This window comes from Schistocerca serialis, chromosome 6, assembly GCF_023864345.2.
Source record: "Schistocerca serialis cubense isolate TAMUIC-IGC-003099 chromosome 6, iqSchSeri2.2, whole genome shotgun sequence".
Classification (NCBI taxonomy): domain Eukaryota; kingdom Metazoa; phylum Arthropoda; class Insecta; order Orthoptera; family Acrididae; genus Schistocerca; species Schistocerca serialis.
The window spans coordinates 255,855,573-255,868,589 of NC_064643.1; the positions used below are offsets into that span (position 1 = coordinate 255,855,573).

Below are 13,017 nucleotides of genomic sequence, written 5' to 3' on the forward strand. Positions count from 1 at the left end.
ATTTCCTTTGCAATTTAAGTTTTATTTTAGTTTTTTCTCTCGTTCACGTTTTATGGCTGCAGTATTATTCTGCAGTGGCAGGATACAGTAATATCCTTTGTTAGAGTATTGGTTCTTACCAGTCAAAGTAACAAAAATTTAACTGAGAACAAAAACAATGAAAAAATTCCCGGATTTCAAAAAAATTCCCGGGTTTTTCCCGGTTTTCTCCCGGATCGTAGACACCCTGTCCTGGAGGGAAAATGTCCTTTACACTGTCATGCACATGCTCTTGCTGGCCCTGTCATGCCATGACCCAATAATTAGTTGTTGGTTTCTCATAACCATGTTGTTTGTTGAATTTCCTTTTAGAAGAATACCCTATTAGCCTATTTTCCAATGTTAATCCAGAAAAAACCTATAGTCGGATAGGAAGCGAAAAGCTATTTACAATTTGTACAAAAACTAGATGGCAATTGTAAGAGTTGAGGTGCACGAAAGGGAAACAATGGTTGGGAAGGAAGTGAGACAGGATTGTAGCCTGTCCCCAATGTGAGCAAGCAGTAAAGGAAACAAAAGAAAAATTCAGAGTTGGAATTAAAATCCATGGAGAAGAAATAAAAACTTTGAGGTTCACTGGTGACATGGTAATTCTGTCAGAGACAGCAAAGGACCTGGAAGAGCAGCTGAACGGAATGGACAGTGTCTTGAAAGGAGGATATAAGATAAACATTAACAAAAGCAAAACAAGGATAATGGAATGTAGTTGAATTAAGTCAGGTGATGCTGAGGGAATTAGATTAGGAAATGAGACACTTAAAGTAGTAGATGATTTTTGTTATTTGGGGAGCAATATAACTGATGATGGTTGAAGTGGAGAGGATGTAAAATGTATACTGGCAATGGCAAGGAAAGCATTTCTGAGGAGAAAAAATTTGTTAACATTGAGTGTAGATTTAAGTGTCAGGAAGTCATTTCTGAAAGTATTTGTATGGAGTGTAGCCATGTATGGAAGTGAAACATGGACGATAAATAGTTTGGACAAGAAGAGAATAGAAGCCTTTGAAATGTGGTGCTCCAGAAGAATGCTGAAGATTAGATGGGTAGATCAGATAACTAACAAGGAGTTATTGAACAGAATTGGGGAGAAGAGAAATTTGTGGCATAACTTGACTAGAAGAAGGGATCGGTTGGTAGGACATGTTTTGAGGCATCAAGGGGTCACCAATTTAGTATTGGAGGGCAGCGTGGAGGGTAAAAACCGCAGAGGGAGACCAAGAGATGAATACACTAAGCAGATTCAGAAGGATGTAGGTTGCAGTAGGTACTGGTAGATGAAGCAGCTTGCACAGGATAGAATAGCATGGAGAGCTGCATCAAACCAGTCTTTGGACTGAAGACCACAACAACAACAACAGTTGAATGTGCAATAATATTTACTTTATTTTGTGGTTACACCTATACCACATTTTACTATTCAGTCATAAATCGCCCCCCCCCCCCTTTTTTTTACAAACTTCACAATATTTTCTCTAGGTCAGCATTCCACATGATTGCTGCTCCAACGCAGTTGTTGAATTGTCAAGCAGTTATTCAAATTTTTAAAGCTTCCTCATGACAAGTTATTGACTAAAGCACACCTTCACAATTGGCTGTTTCTGTTACATATATTAGTACTTACCTTTGATATTTTCAGTTATAGTTTTCTACAATTACATTATTATTTTGAATTTGTTAATAACTTCCAATGTTTAAGTACTTTACCTACCTTCACTTCCTTTTTGTGGCCTAAAGTTTCTATTTTCTGCAGACAATCGTCAAAAGTGAATTTTGGAAACAGTCTGTGAGCCCAATGTTCAAGACGTTTCATCAACTGATTCAAATCTGATTTTTCAAAACCTTTACCACTGAACTGGAAATCTTTAAATGTATCTTCAAGCACTGCGATCCCACGTGGGCCCATAAGCCTAAAATAAAAATGCAATGTAGGATCCTTGAACATTTAAACTCGCAAACACTTTGCTTGAAATTATAATCTGGTACGAATTCATTGGCACAATTTTAGATGACAGACACTGCAACAAAGCTATTAATTTAAGACTATTAACTAACTTTACTGGTCATTTAGCATTTAATCAAGGTAAATGTAACAATTCAATCCATGAATGATCTCAAATATGGCACAAACATATTTTGGTTCTGCTCAATAACTATAACCTGATATTACATGTTAAAGAATATGCAGACCAAATTGCAGTCATACCAGAAATTGAAAGGAGAGGGAAAGAGAGAGAATACTAAAGAACAATATCTTTAAACTGTGTGCTTCTGGGTGTTCTGTTGAGGTTTTTTTTTTTTCCCCCCCCCAATGTTATGCACCATATTTTGACAATTCGCCCAGCCATCTTCTTCAGGTACTACGAGTTTTGTAGTTACATATACATGCTGCCTGTGTACTTTCACTGCCTGTGTACTGAACAGTTGTTGGCCTCATGCTGCTACTGATACTTGAGTTAAGATTCCTGATATGCACTATGCCCTTAGATGCTCGTTTGTCTTTCAGCGCTTGTGCTGATATCCTGTGAAACGCAAATCCTAATCCTCTCGGTATTTTCAAGTTCTAGAGGATGTGACTGCCTGTGAGATTTTAATAAATCAAGTGCTAGCCCAAAGCATTATTTCAATTGTTTATTAGTTTTCTAATGTCTTAATTTTGACAGACTCATTAATTTTACTGAACCAGTAACGTTTTGTTTGCTCAATGATACTGGCCTCATCTTATTTTATTTCATGATTATATTAGAGGCAGGGCTTGGTGACAACTGATTTGCACAGTTGTTTCAATTTAACCAATGCCTACAGCCTGGCTCTCAATTTATTAAGATCTTGCCAGCCATCACATCAATCACAGTTGGAAATACTGAGAGAATTTGCATTTCATAGAATATCAGTGCGAGCTCTGAAAAACAAAAGAACATCGAAGGGTGTAGTAGGTGTTTGGAATCAAACGGTTCTAAATGCCACAACATATCCATTTATCCAGGAATATAATGTGGTTCACAGATTCTACCACCAACTGGTACTCAAACTAATAGTGTGTTTTACACTTATTGAGAGAACACAAGCTCTGGTTTGGCCACACACACCACCACTTCCATTTCGCATGAACACTGACGCACTGCCCAAGATAACTGTCTGATTCTATCAGGAAAAATCGAACATTGCTGTGTCATTTGGGAAAAACTATATCATTATATTTTTTGTTATCAGCCAATAATATCGTAAACAGTCATTTCTCTCTAATTTAGAAAAATTGCATCTTACTCTCTCTCTTCATCTACACTTTCTAACATGTCACAGTAGAATGAATACACTAACCTTACAGGATTTAATTTTGCTTATGTATTTTTAACAACTCATTTTGTCTTCATCTACACTTCGGAATACATTACAATAGAATGAACACACTAACCTTACAGGATTCAATTTTGGTTGTGGATTTTTAACAACTCGTTTCTTCTTTGGGTCAACTGGAACTCCTTCTGGTGCAGTTTGAAGCTCTGGCAGAGGATTTTCTGAAAATTAAATGCTCAGTTTATATTTCTTGTTTTATACTTCATTCATAAGATCAACTGAGATTCATAACAAAAATTCAAAATGCAAGTTCCCTCAGTACATTTTGGGATGCAGCGAACATATTCCCATTAATAAACCGCTATCAGATAAGTCCATAATAAGTATAAACAAAGTACAAAGACACTATGAGTTAGGAAACTAATGAAGAAAGAGTAGCATGAATATTTCTGTGGTGTCACCGCCAGACACCACACTTGCTAGGTGGCAGCCTTTACATCGGCCGCGGTCCGTTAGTATACATCGGACCCGCGTGTCGCCACTATCAGTGATTGCAGACCGAGCGCCGCCACACGGCAGGTCTAGAGAGACTTCCTAGCACTCGCCCCAGTTGTACAGCCGACTTTGCTAGCGGTGGTTCACTGACAAATTACGCTCTCATTTGTCGAGACAATAGTTAGCATAGCCTTCAGCTACGTCATTTGCCACAACCTAGCAAGGCGCCATTATCATTTGCTATTTATCTTGTGATGCATGTACCGCCAAGAGCCATGTTCACCATTTATGGATTAAAGTTCAGTATTCCAGCAGCTTCGTACTTTATTTGCTAGTCTCAATTACTTTACCTGTTCCAGACCTCACGCCAGCCTGCGTGAGCTTAAACGCGTGCCTTTCGGCTTCCTCATAGTGGCTTGGCTGTCTTGCCAAGTCACAACAATTTCAATTCGATGTCTATTGTATACTTCAGTGTTTATTTAATAGCAATGCAATTAATAAATCTTAACTTCTCCCCTCTTCACTGCAAGACAATACAAACCGTCCCAGCTGGATATTCCTGTTGGCCAGGAGGACAAGACCACCTTGTGGTTCTGAATATTTTCACCACTGGGTACACTTGTCCAGTAGCCTGAAGGCATTATAAAAACTGAGTGTATGACAAAATCTATGTCCTTCATCAGCTCCAGTAGTTTCAGGATTACATATACCTCTACATCTTACACTGGAATGCATAGTAGTTATATCTGGAGGATACAGTCAGCCAATGTTTGAGCAACCAACAATATAAAAATTCTACTTCTGTGAATGGAAATGGACAATTGGATTTTTCTGAATTAGGAAAAATGGAATTGTTTATTTCCTTTAAATAAGCAAAATACACTAAAGAGCCAAAGAAACAGGTACACCTGCCCAATATTGTGTAGGGTCCCCACGACCACACAGAACTGCCACAACACAACGTGGCATGGACTCGACTAATGTCTGAAGTAGTGCTGGAAGGAACTGATGCCATGAATCCTGCAGGGGTGTCCATATGTCTGAAAAAGTACAAAGGGGTGGATGACGACAACAACTGGGCTTCATCAGGGGCTTCCTGACCCTTGGGCAGGCGGAGTCCTAGTAGGCTGTCTGTACTTTGCCTCCAGATCTTCTGTGGTATAGTGTGAGGTGTCTGCTTCTTCTTGTCATTTTGTCTTCCTATTGCCCTTCTCAGGATTTATTTTCTTCTATACTGCCCGTGTTGCAGTAATCTGTGGCAGCCCATTACAGGCCATTCTTCACTGCTCCCGGTGTAGATGGCATGGGGAGCACCTTACTGCAATAGCTGCCGGATGGCCACCAGTAGTAAGGCGGTCAGCACTGACTGTGCAACTCTCTGCTGCATCTCGGCCAAGTGCAAGACCTTTTCGATTATTGCAGAGAGTGCGAAGACGGCTGCAGATAGCTGGTCTTCTTGCGCAGCGGATGCTGTGCTTCGGCTCTGTTGCGGGCGGCAGCTGGGGGTGTCCACTCCTGCCGCCTCTTAACAAGGTGACGTCTTCTTTACCCAATTTCCCCCGGGGGCGGGAGGTAGGAGTGTCGGAGCATAAGTCTAGGTGTGCCCTCTCAAGCATGTTTTCCTGCATGAATGCGTCGTTTTCTGATGCCTCCATCTGTGGAGGCGGAGGTGGCAGCATCGGCTGCCAGCGTCGCCCTCGTGTTTGCCGGGCTAATTGCCGCATGTGCAAGGACAGCCCAGGGAGCGGTCGGCAGTCTTCTTTGTTGTTTGCTCATGTTGGCAAACAACTGCGGCTTTGATTACTTAACAGCCGCGGTAACTCGCCACATGTGGTCCGCCATAGCTTGCACACTTGTCCTCGGAAGCAGACAGTTTCTGTTTGCATGGGTGCCTGTGCAATTCACGCACACCTCGGGCAAGAAGTCGTAACTAGCCATGTGGCCCATCCCCTGGCAGCAGAAGCACTGCACCAAGCCCCTCTCCTACTTGAGATTTTCAGTGGTGATCTTCATGTTAGCCACTCAATGCAGCTGGTAGAGCCGCCTGTTCTCTGGGACGTCAGTGGCAATCACCAGCAGAGAAAGCGACTCCTTGTGCGTAACGTGGGACTTGACTCACGTCACGTTGCGCGTGCTGGAGTCAAGCTGCGCCAGTTCGTCTCTCAGTTCAGGTTCCGCCGGTGCCCTTCACGACGATTTTCAGTAGTCTTGCAGGGATGGCGGCGTGCGTGTACCAGTGCATATCCTGGTTTGACACCTCGCTCGTCACCTTGATGAAGTCCTCCGTATTCGCGACTTGCAATCACACGAGGATTCCTGCTGCAGCTTGCACCATGAAGTGTGCACTCGTCCACTGCTTCACGAGCTGCAGGAAGCCTTTATAGTCTTTGGCCACTTCAAAGACTATGGGCGGTGGCTGTCGCTGCGACCGTCCGGCAGAGGTGCCTAATCGAGAAGCAGTCACTTCTTCTTCTGCTGAGTGGCCAGTGGCCTTGGTCTCCATCTGCTTGGGTGCTGTTGCTTGCTCCGACTTCTCCTCGTCTGTTAGCGCACTGTAGCAGTTAGCAGTAGCTGTGGGCGGCACGGAAGGTGTCGTCCTGGGTCTGGCCGCCCACCAAGACGCGACGGTAGTCCATCTTCCGCCTGCTACGCTTTCATCTGGTATAGTGCGTCTTCTGTTGCCGGTAGTTGAGACAGCTAGCTGTGTCTTCTTCTTGGGCCTTGGGTGTCTTTTTGGTGCCATTTGGTGTTGCGAAGATTGGTCGTTTGCGCCACTCGCCATCTGGGCGCTGCAGCGTGCTGGCCATCATCCTTTGTGCCCTCTCGTCAGCCTGGAGTGACATGAAGGAGCATCATGCACTACAATATAATCTTCTCCAGAATCGTCATCCAAGTCTAGGTCCGATGGCGGCCGGGTCGTTCTAGATGGCAGGTCAGACAAAGACATCGGGTGATCACGCTCCTTCGAGAACGGTTGTCTGCCACACCAGCATCTCCAGTCATCGTAAATGGGGGGACGAATGGGGCTGTTGACCGAGCAGGCTCAGCCAAACGGCGATCCGCTACACACATCACTCTATTCTGTGCTCCTCTGAACTCTGGACGCACCCACGATATCTCTGCTTGCTGCCGGAGTGACAGACCTCTTCTGAACAGCACATTGCAAGGCGTCTCAGATATGGTCAATAATGTTCTTGTCTGGAGAGTTTGGTGGCCAGCAGAAGTGTTTAAACTCAGAAGAGTGTTCCTGGAGCCACTCTGTAGCAATTCTGGACTTGTGGTGTGTCGCACTGTTCTGTCGGAATAGCCCAAGTCAGTCGGAATGCACAATGGACACGAATGGATTCAGGTGATCGGACAGGATGTTTATGTACATGTCACCTGTCAGGTCCATATCTAGACATATCAGGCATCCAAACCACTCCAACTGCCCATGCCCCACACCATTATAGAGCCTCCACCAGTTTGAACAGTTCCCTGCTGACATGCAGCGTCCATGGATTCATGAGGTTGTCTCCATATCCATACACATCCATCCGCATGACACAATTTTAAATTGGACTCGTCAGATGAGGTGACACATTTCCAGTCATCAACAGTCCAATGTTGGTGTCAAGGGGCCAAGGCGAGGCATAAAGCTTTGTGCCATGCAATCATCAAGGGTACACCAGTAGGCCTTCCACTCCGACAGCCCATGTTGATAATGTTTTATTGAATGGTTCACACACTGACACTTGTTGACAGCCCAGTACTGACACTTACAGCAATTCGCGGAAGGGTTGCACTTCTAACACATTGAATGATTCTCTTTAATCCTTGTTGGTCCGATTCTTGCAGGATGTTTTTCTGGCTGCAGTGATGTTGGAGATTTGATGTTTTACCAAATTCCTTATATTCATGATACACTTGTGAACTGGTCGTATGGAAAAATCTCCACTTAATCGCTACCTCTGAGATGCTGTGTCCCATCGCTCGTGTGCCGACTAAACACCATGTTCAAACTCACTCAAATCTTGATAATCTGCCATTGTCGCAGCAGCAACAAATCTAACAACTGCGACAGACACTTGTTGTATTATACAGTTGTTTCCAACCGCACCATAAACTGCCTGTTTACATAACTCTGTATTTGAATATGCATGCTTATACCAGTTTCGCCACTTCAGTGGACATATTCCTTAATCTTTCTCTACTATGGACCCTTTATTGAAAAGTTGGATATTGTTTCCCTTGAAAAGTTCCATATTATTTCTATTTCAAGGAAAGCATTATTATGTATCATCATCATCATCATCATCATCATCATCATCATCATCATCTGAATACTTGCCTGAATTCCCACCTGTAGGTAGTACCTGTCAGATTAGAAAGCATGTTCACATTCTGGTATTTTACCTCATTATGTTTTGAATAAATGGCACACTTTAAGTGAGACAAACCACCAATAAATTCAAGGGTAGCAGAGGAGGCTGGTCCGATCCACTCTCCAGGAAGTATTGCTTTGAATGAGTACGACACTGAGAGACCGGGTGCAGCGTGGAGCCAGATAAAACACATGGAAGGACCAAGAAAGTTTTCTATTAAGGATGAGCAACAGCAGTTTTGTAGCATCAGTGAACAGAAGAGGAACAGGCTCCAATGTAAAGATGGTGAAATAAATCGACTGCACTGCCAGAAATTCAAACAAATGGTTTCTGCAGTGGAAAAGCAAAAGCGAATGTCAATACTCAAAGAGTAGAGACAACTGAGACATTGCTGAGGACGCCACTCAGGGAGACAAGTCGGTGAAGAACTGCCATAGATTGCAAAGTCACCGAAAAAAAGGAAACCTGGGATACCTTGCGGGAGATAGCCATAAAAGAGTATGAAGGTTACCAGTCCTCCGGCAGGTGTTGCAGGCTCTCTCCAAATCAAAAAACGTGACCACAGTCTTGTATTTCTGCAGAAAACCATTCGTGATAAGATGGTCAACTGCAGAATGGCACGTTCAAAATCCACATTGTGCAGTGCTTAGTAGATTGCGAGATTCGAGCCACCATACTAGCCGGCCATGAATCATATGTTCCATAACCTCGCGAACACAGCTGGTGAGAAAAAGGGGCAGTAGCTGGAAGGAAGGTGTTTGTCCTTACCAGACTCAGGTATGGGTATGACACTGGCTTCACGCCAGCATCTGGGAAACGAGCCATCTGTCCAAATATGACTACATGTATTAAGGAGAAAATGCTTGCCCACGAGAGAAAGGTGCTGCAACATCTGAATGCAAACATCATCCGGTCCTGGAACTGAAGATAAAGATAAAGTGAGAGCATGATCTGGATACCTCATAGTAAAGATGACACTGTAGGATTCATGATTCAGAGAGGAGGTATCACCCACTTATCCTGCACTTATTTTTGATGGAAGAAGGCGGGATGATAGTGGGTGGAGCTCGAAATCTCTGCAAAATAGCGGCCCAAGGTATTGGAGATAGCCAATATCAGCACCTGAAATTGGGGAATGAACCTTGGTCCCAGAGAACCAACGGAGATTGCCCCACACGACAGGAGGAGGAGTAGAACTGTTAAAAGAATTAGTAAATTAAATCCAGCAAGCTTTTCTTCTATAGTGAAGAATGAGAACACTGCACATGCAACTGTTTATACCAAATGAAATTCATCACTGCAGGATGACGGATAGAAACTCAGAGAGCGCGTCTCCGAAAAGTCACAGCACGCCTCAGTCCATCAGGGGACCAGAGCACGGTGTGGTAAAGATGAAGTGCGAGGTATGGAACATTCTGCGGCGATAAGGATAATGTTTGTGAGGTACTCTACCTAGTCATGACAAATGGGGGAAAATGTTGTTTGCTGAAGGTCGCTAAGGAGGAATAGTTTCAGTCAGCCTTAGAAAGCTGCCAATTGGGTTTACATGTAGGTGTGGCAGGAGTCAGCAAACAGATAGCACATGGGAAATGGTTGCTCAAGACGTGTCAGAACGGACCACTCAAAACAACAGGCAAGCTGGGCAGTGCAGAATGAGAGGTCCAAATGGGAATATGTGTGTGTGTGTGTGTGTGTGTGTGTGTGTGTGTGTGTGTGTGTGTGAAAGGTACATGGGTGCTCCAGTATTCAGACAGATGAGATTGAGTTGACTGGGGTCAGCCAAAATGGCACCACTCTTACATGTTCTGCAAGAGCCCCAAAGAGGCTGGTGTGCATTTAAGTCACTGAGCAGCAAAAAGGGGTGAGGGAGTTGATCAATAATCTGGAGGAAGTTTTGCCCTGCTGACACCGAAAGACGGATGGGGTGCAGATGTTGCAAAGAGGAAGGGTGAAGCGAGGAAGAATAATGTGGACTGTAAAGGCTTGCCGCCAAGTGTTCAGTGGTGTGGTTTGACAATGAACGTCATCCCAGATGAGCAGCCCAACTCCCCCATGAGGCAGAATGCCATCTTCGGGGAGGGGAGGGGGAGGAAGGACGTCAAACTGTACTAGAACAAAATGTGAGATGTTAAAGCGGTTGCAAGGACGCAATTTTGTTTCTTGGAGGCAGAGGAAAAGTAGACACGGCGATTCCAATAGCAGTCGCAATTCCTCCATTTTGGATCTAATCTGCAAACATTTCATTGAGGAGAATAATAACGGGGAAAGGGGAGGAGGGAACAAATTAAGGGTTGTCACCTCGGCAACTGACAAGTGCCAGCCTTTAAGACTCAGTGGTACAGGGTGCAGAAGCTGGAAATTCCTGTTCCATGATATCTACAGAGGCATTGGCATTCTAATTGGGCCTGCCTGCAGATTCCAGGGCAGAAAAACAGAAGGTGGTGCGCACTGGCAAAATGGATGTCGGCCAGGTGGGAATATAACACAGCGACATTGTTGAAGTGGAACTCTGTATCAAGCAAGGAGAAGACCATTAGCCTTTGTTTGATTTCTTAGAGCCTTTGCAGTTGACATTTGAAGACTCGGATTTTTGTTGGCTGAAGGGACATAAGAAGACTTAGCAGGAATATTCCCTTTGGCCCTTCCAGCCTGACAGTTGTGTAGCAGGTGACTTCACCGCCAGAGGCAAAGATTGGGTGTCTTGTTGCAAAGCTTGAGGAGGAGAAGGAGCAGGGATGCTACCATTCATTTTACAACTGCAGTGCTGAATTTGAAGTCACGAGCAAGTGTGGTCACATCCTTCATGGAGCAAGGCATAGCAAGAACAGTACTGTAAGTACCAGATGGGCTTTTGACTAGCTGACAACTTGCGAACAACGGGATAAGGTACTTTTTCCTTCGCCCAGATCTCCTGGACAGCCCATTTATCCAGATACATCAGACATTCTCGGAACGAGGCTACATGATCGTTACTGTAATTGATACAGGGGGGAGAATGTGGTGAGAAATTGCCTCATGAGCATCCCTACGTGCTAATAGGATTGTAACGCTGAAACTGGTAACAAGCACTGAGTTTGGAATGTACGATTGGACCTGAGTTTGGAATGTACGATTGGACCATGATGCCTTCATAGCCTGCTTTGATCTTCAATCGGAGTGCTACTCGATCAAACATCAGAAAAGGAGTGCATGTAAGCACTAGTTTGCATCAACTTTCTTCATTACCCAATGGACTGCAGTGACGCCCTGATCAGAGAGTTAAGTTTGGATTTCTTCCTCAGTCAGACCACCGAGCAGTCTAGTGTAAATAACACTATGCAAAGAATTGAACATTCAACAAGCCCCGACACAAACAGGACAGCCACGCTGGAGCGACGCTGCGAACAGTTATTGGGCTTCAAAATCACAACTGGTCTCCAAATACGAAATCCCATTACGTAAATGATAGCACGAGTTCACAGGGCCTACAACTGTATCAACACCTTTCTGAATATAGGAGGATTAACCGTAGCAAAGGACTGACCTCCTTCAGTATGTGATACCTTGAAGAACCGAAATGCAGCGGGGAGAATCTTTGAATGTTTAGCCTCATTCCATTTATGTTAAGTAAATTTAGACTGAGATGCTGATTGGTTCATTGCAAGAAAATCCTCCATAACTGCAAGCGTGTCTGATGGTGTGCTCCTTCCAACTGGGGGTCCCCTCAGAGGGGTGCTCACCTTATGTGATCATTCCCACCTCAGGTAATACCTCCCGAACTCTTAACAGAGGGACCAACTAGCAATCACCCCTCCCTGGGTCTGCCCTGCACCAGATGTTACATATGAACCCTACGTATCAACTCGGGGATAGGAATTACTCGTTACCCAGTCACCTATTATGCATCAAACACATGGGCCAGTCATCAAGAGTGCACAGGGAGGAAGAAGAAACAAAGAGAAACCTCAAATGCTGAAACGGAAGAAGGGTACGAGATGGAGAATGAACAGAGAAAGAAAAAACAGTTGAGGGACTGCTCTGTCAGGCTACTAAAACTTCAGGACACATTTCGAGAAATATCCCAGACATGTTCCCCAAGGGAGGGTAAAAAGAATAGCAGTATGATAGAAACACAGCCCGGAAAGGGAAAAGGTGTTGCAAAGGCTGGGGTCCACGACAGCCAAGTATGAACTCACCAGAGTTGTGAGCTCCCTGGGGGTAAAACTGATCTGACAGTTGCTGAACTTCACATCAGACAATTTCCTCAGACACGGGAATGAGAAGCTGCCACAGCCTTTGGTCTATCACCTAGCTAAGATTAAGGGTGGGTTGCTGATGAACTCATTTATGCTATCCAACTGAACTAAAATTTTTTATCACTGTCCAACTGGCAAACAGCCAATAAGATTTTGTAACACCTCAACAGAAGGACTAACACATTTCTACTGATAGCAGTGACAACACTATACTGTAAAAAAATTTCAAACATACTATTTCTAACAATGGAAAGTTAAGAATAGAAAACAATAATAAGGAAAGGATAGATGGCTACTCACCATGTAGAGAAGGCGTTGAGTCACAGGCTGCTGGAGCCCTTTCGTGACAGCGCCTGACTGAGTATGAATCTGTTGGGATGTGTGGTGGGGGTTGAGAAACAGTGCGATGTGGGGAGTGGGAGGGATAGTAGGGGATAAGCTGCAAACACCGTGCCACTTTCTACATGGGTGTGACAACCATTAAGCTGTCTATCCACATAAATGGCCACTGCCAAACTGATGTCAACTGACAGCTGGACCACCCAGTTGATGAACATGCTGACCAAATGATGTTCTTCACTTTACAATTT

General features: G+C 44.2%; 1 protein-coding gene across 1 annotated transcript in view; it reads right to left on the reverse strand.

Moving 5' to 3' along the window:
- The window catches only part of LOC126484271 (TIMELESS-interacting protein), a 60,239-nt gene that overhangs the window by 24,903 nt on the left and 22,319 nt on the right, over positions 1–13,017 (reverse strand). Inside the window, exons 3-4 of the mRNA XM_050107695.1 lie at positions 3,452–3,554; positions 1,748–1,946 (exon numbers count right to left, since the gene is read on the reverse strand). Coding sequence (XP_049963652.1) covers positions 1,748–1,946; positions 3,452–3,554 — 302 coding nt within the window. The remainder of the gene's footprint in view (positions 1–1,747; positions 1,947–3,451; positions 3,555–13,017) is intronic.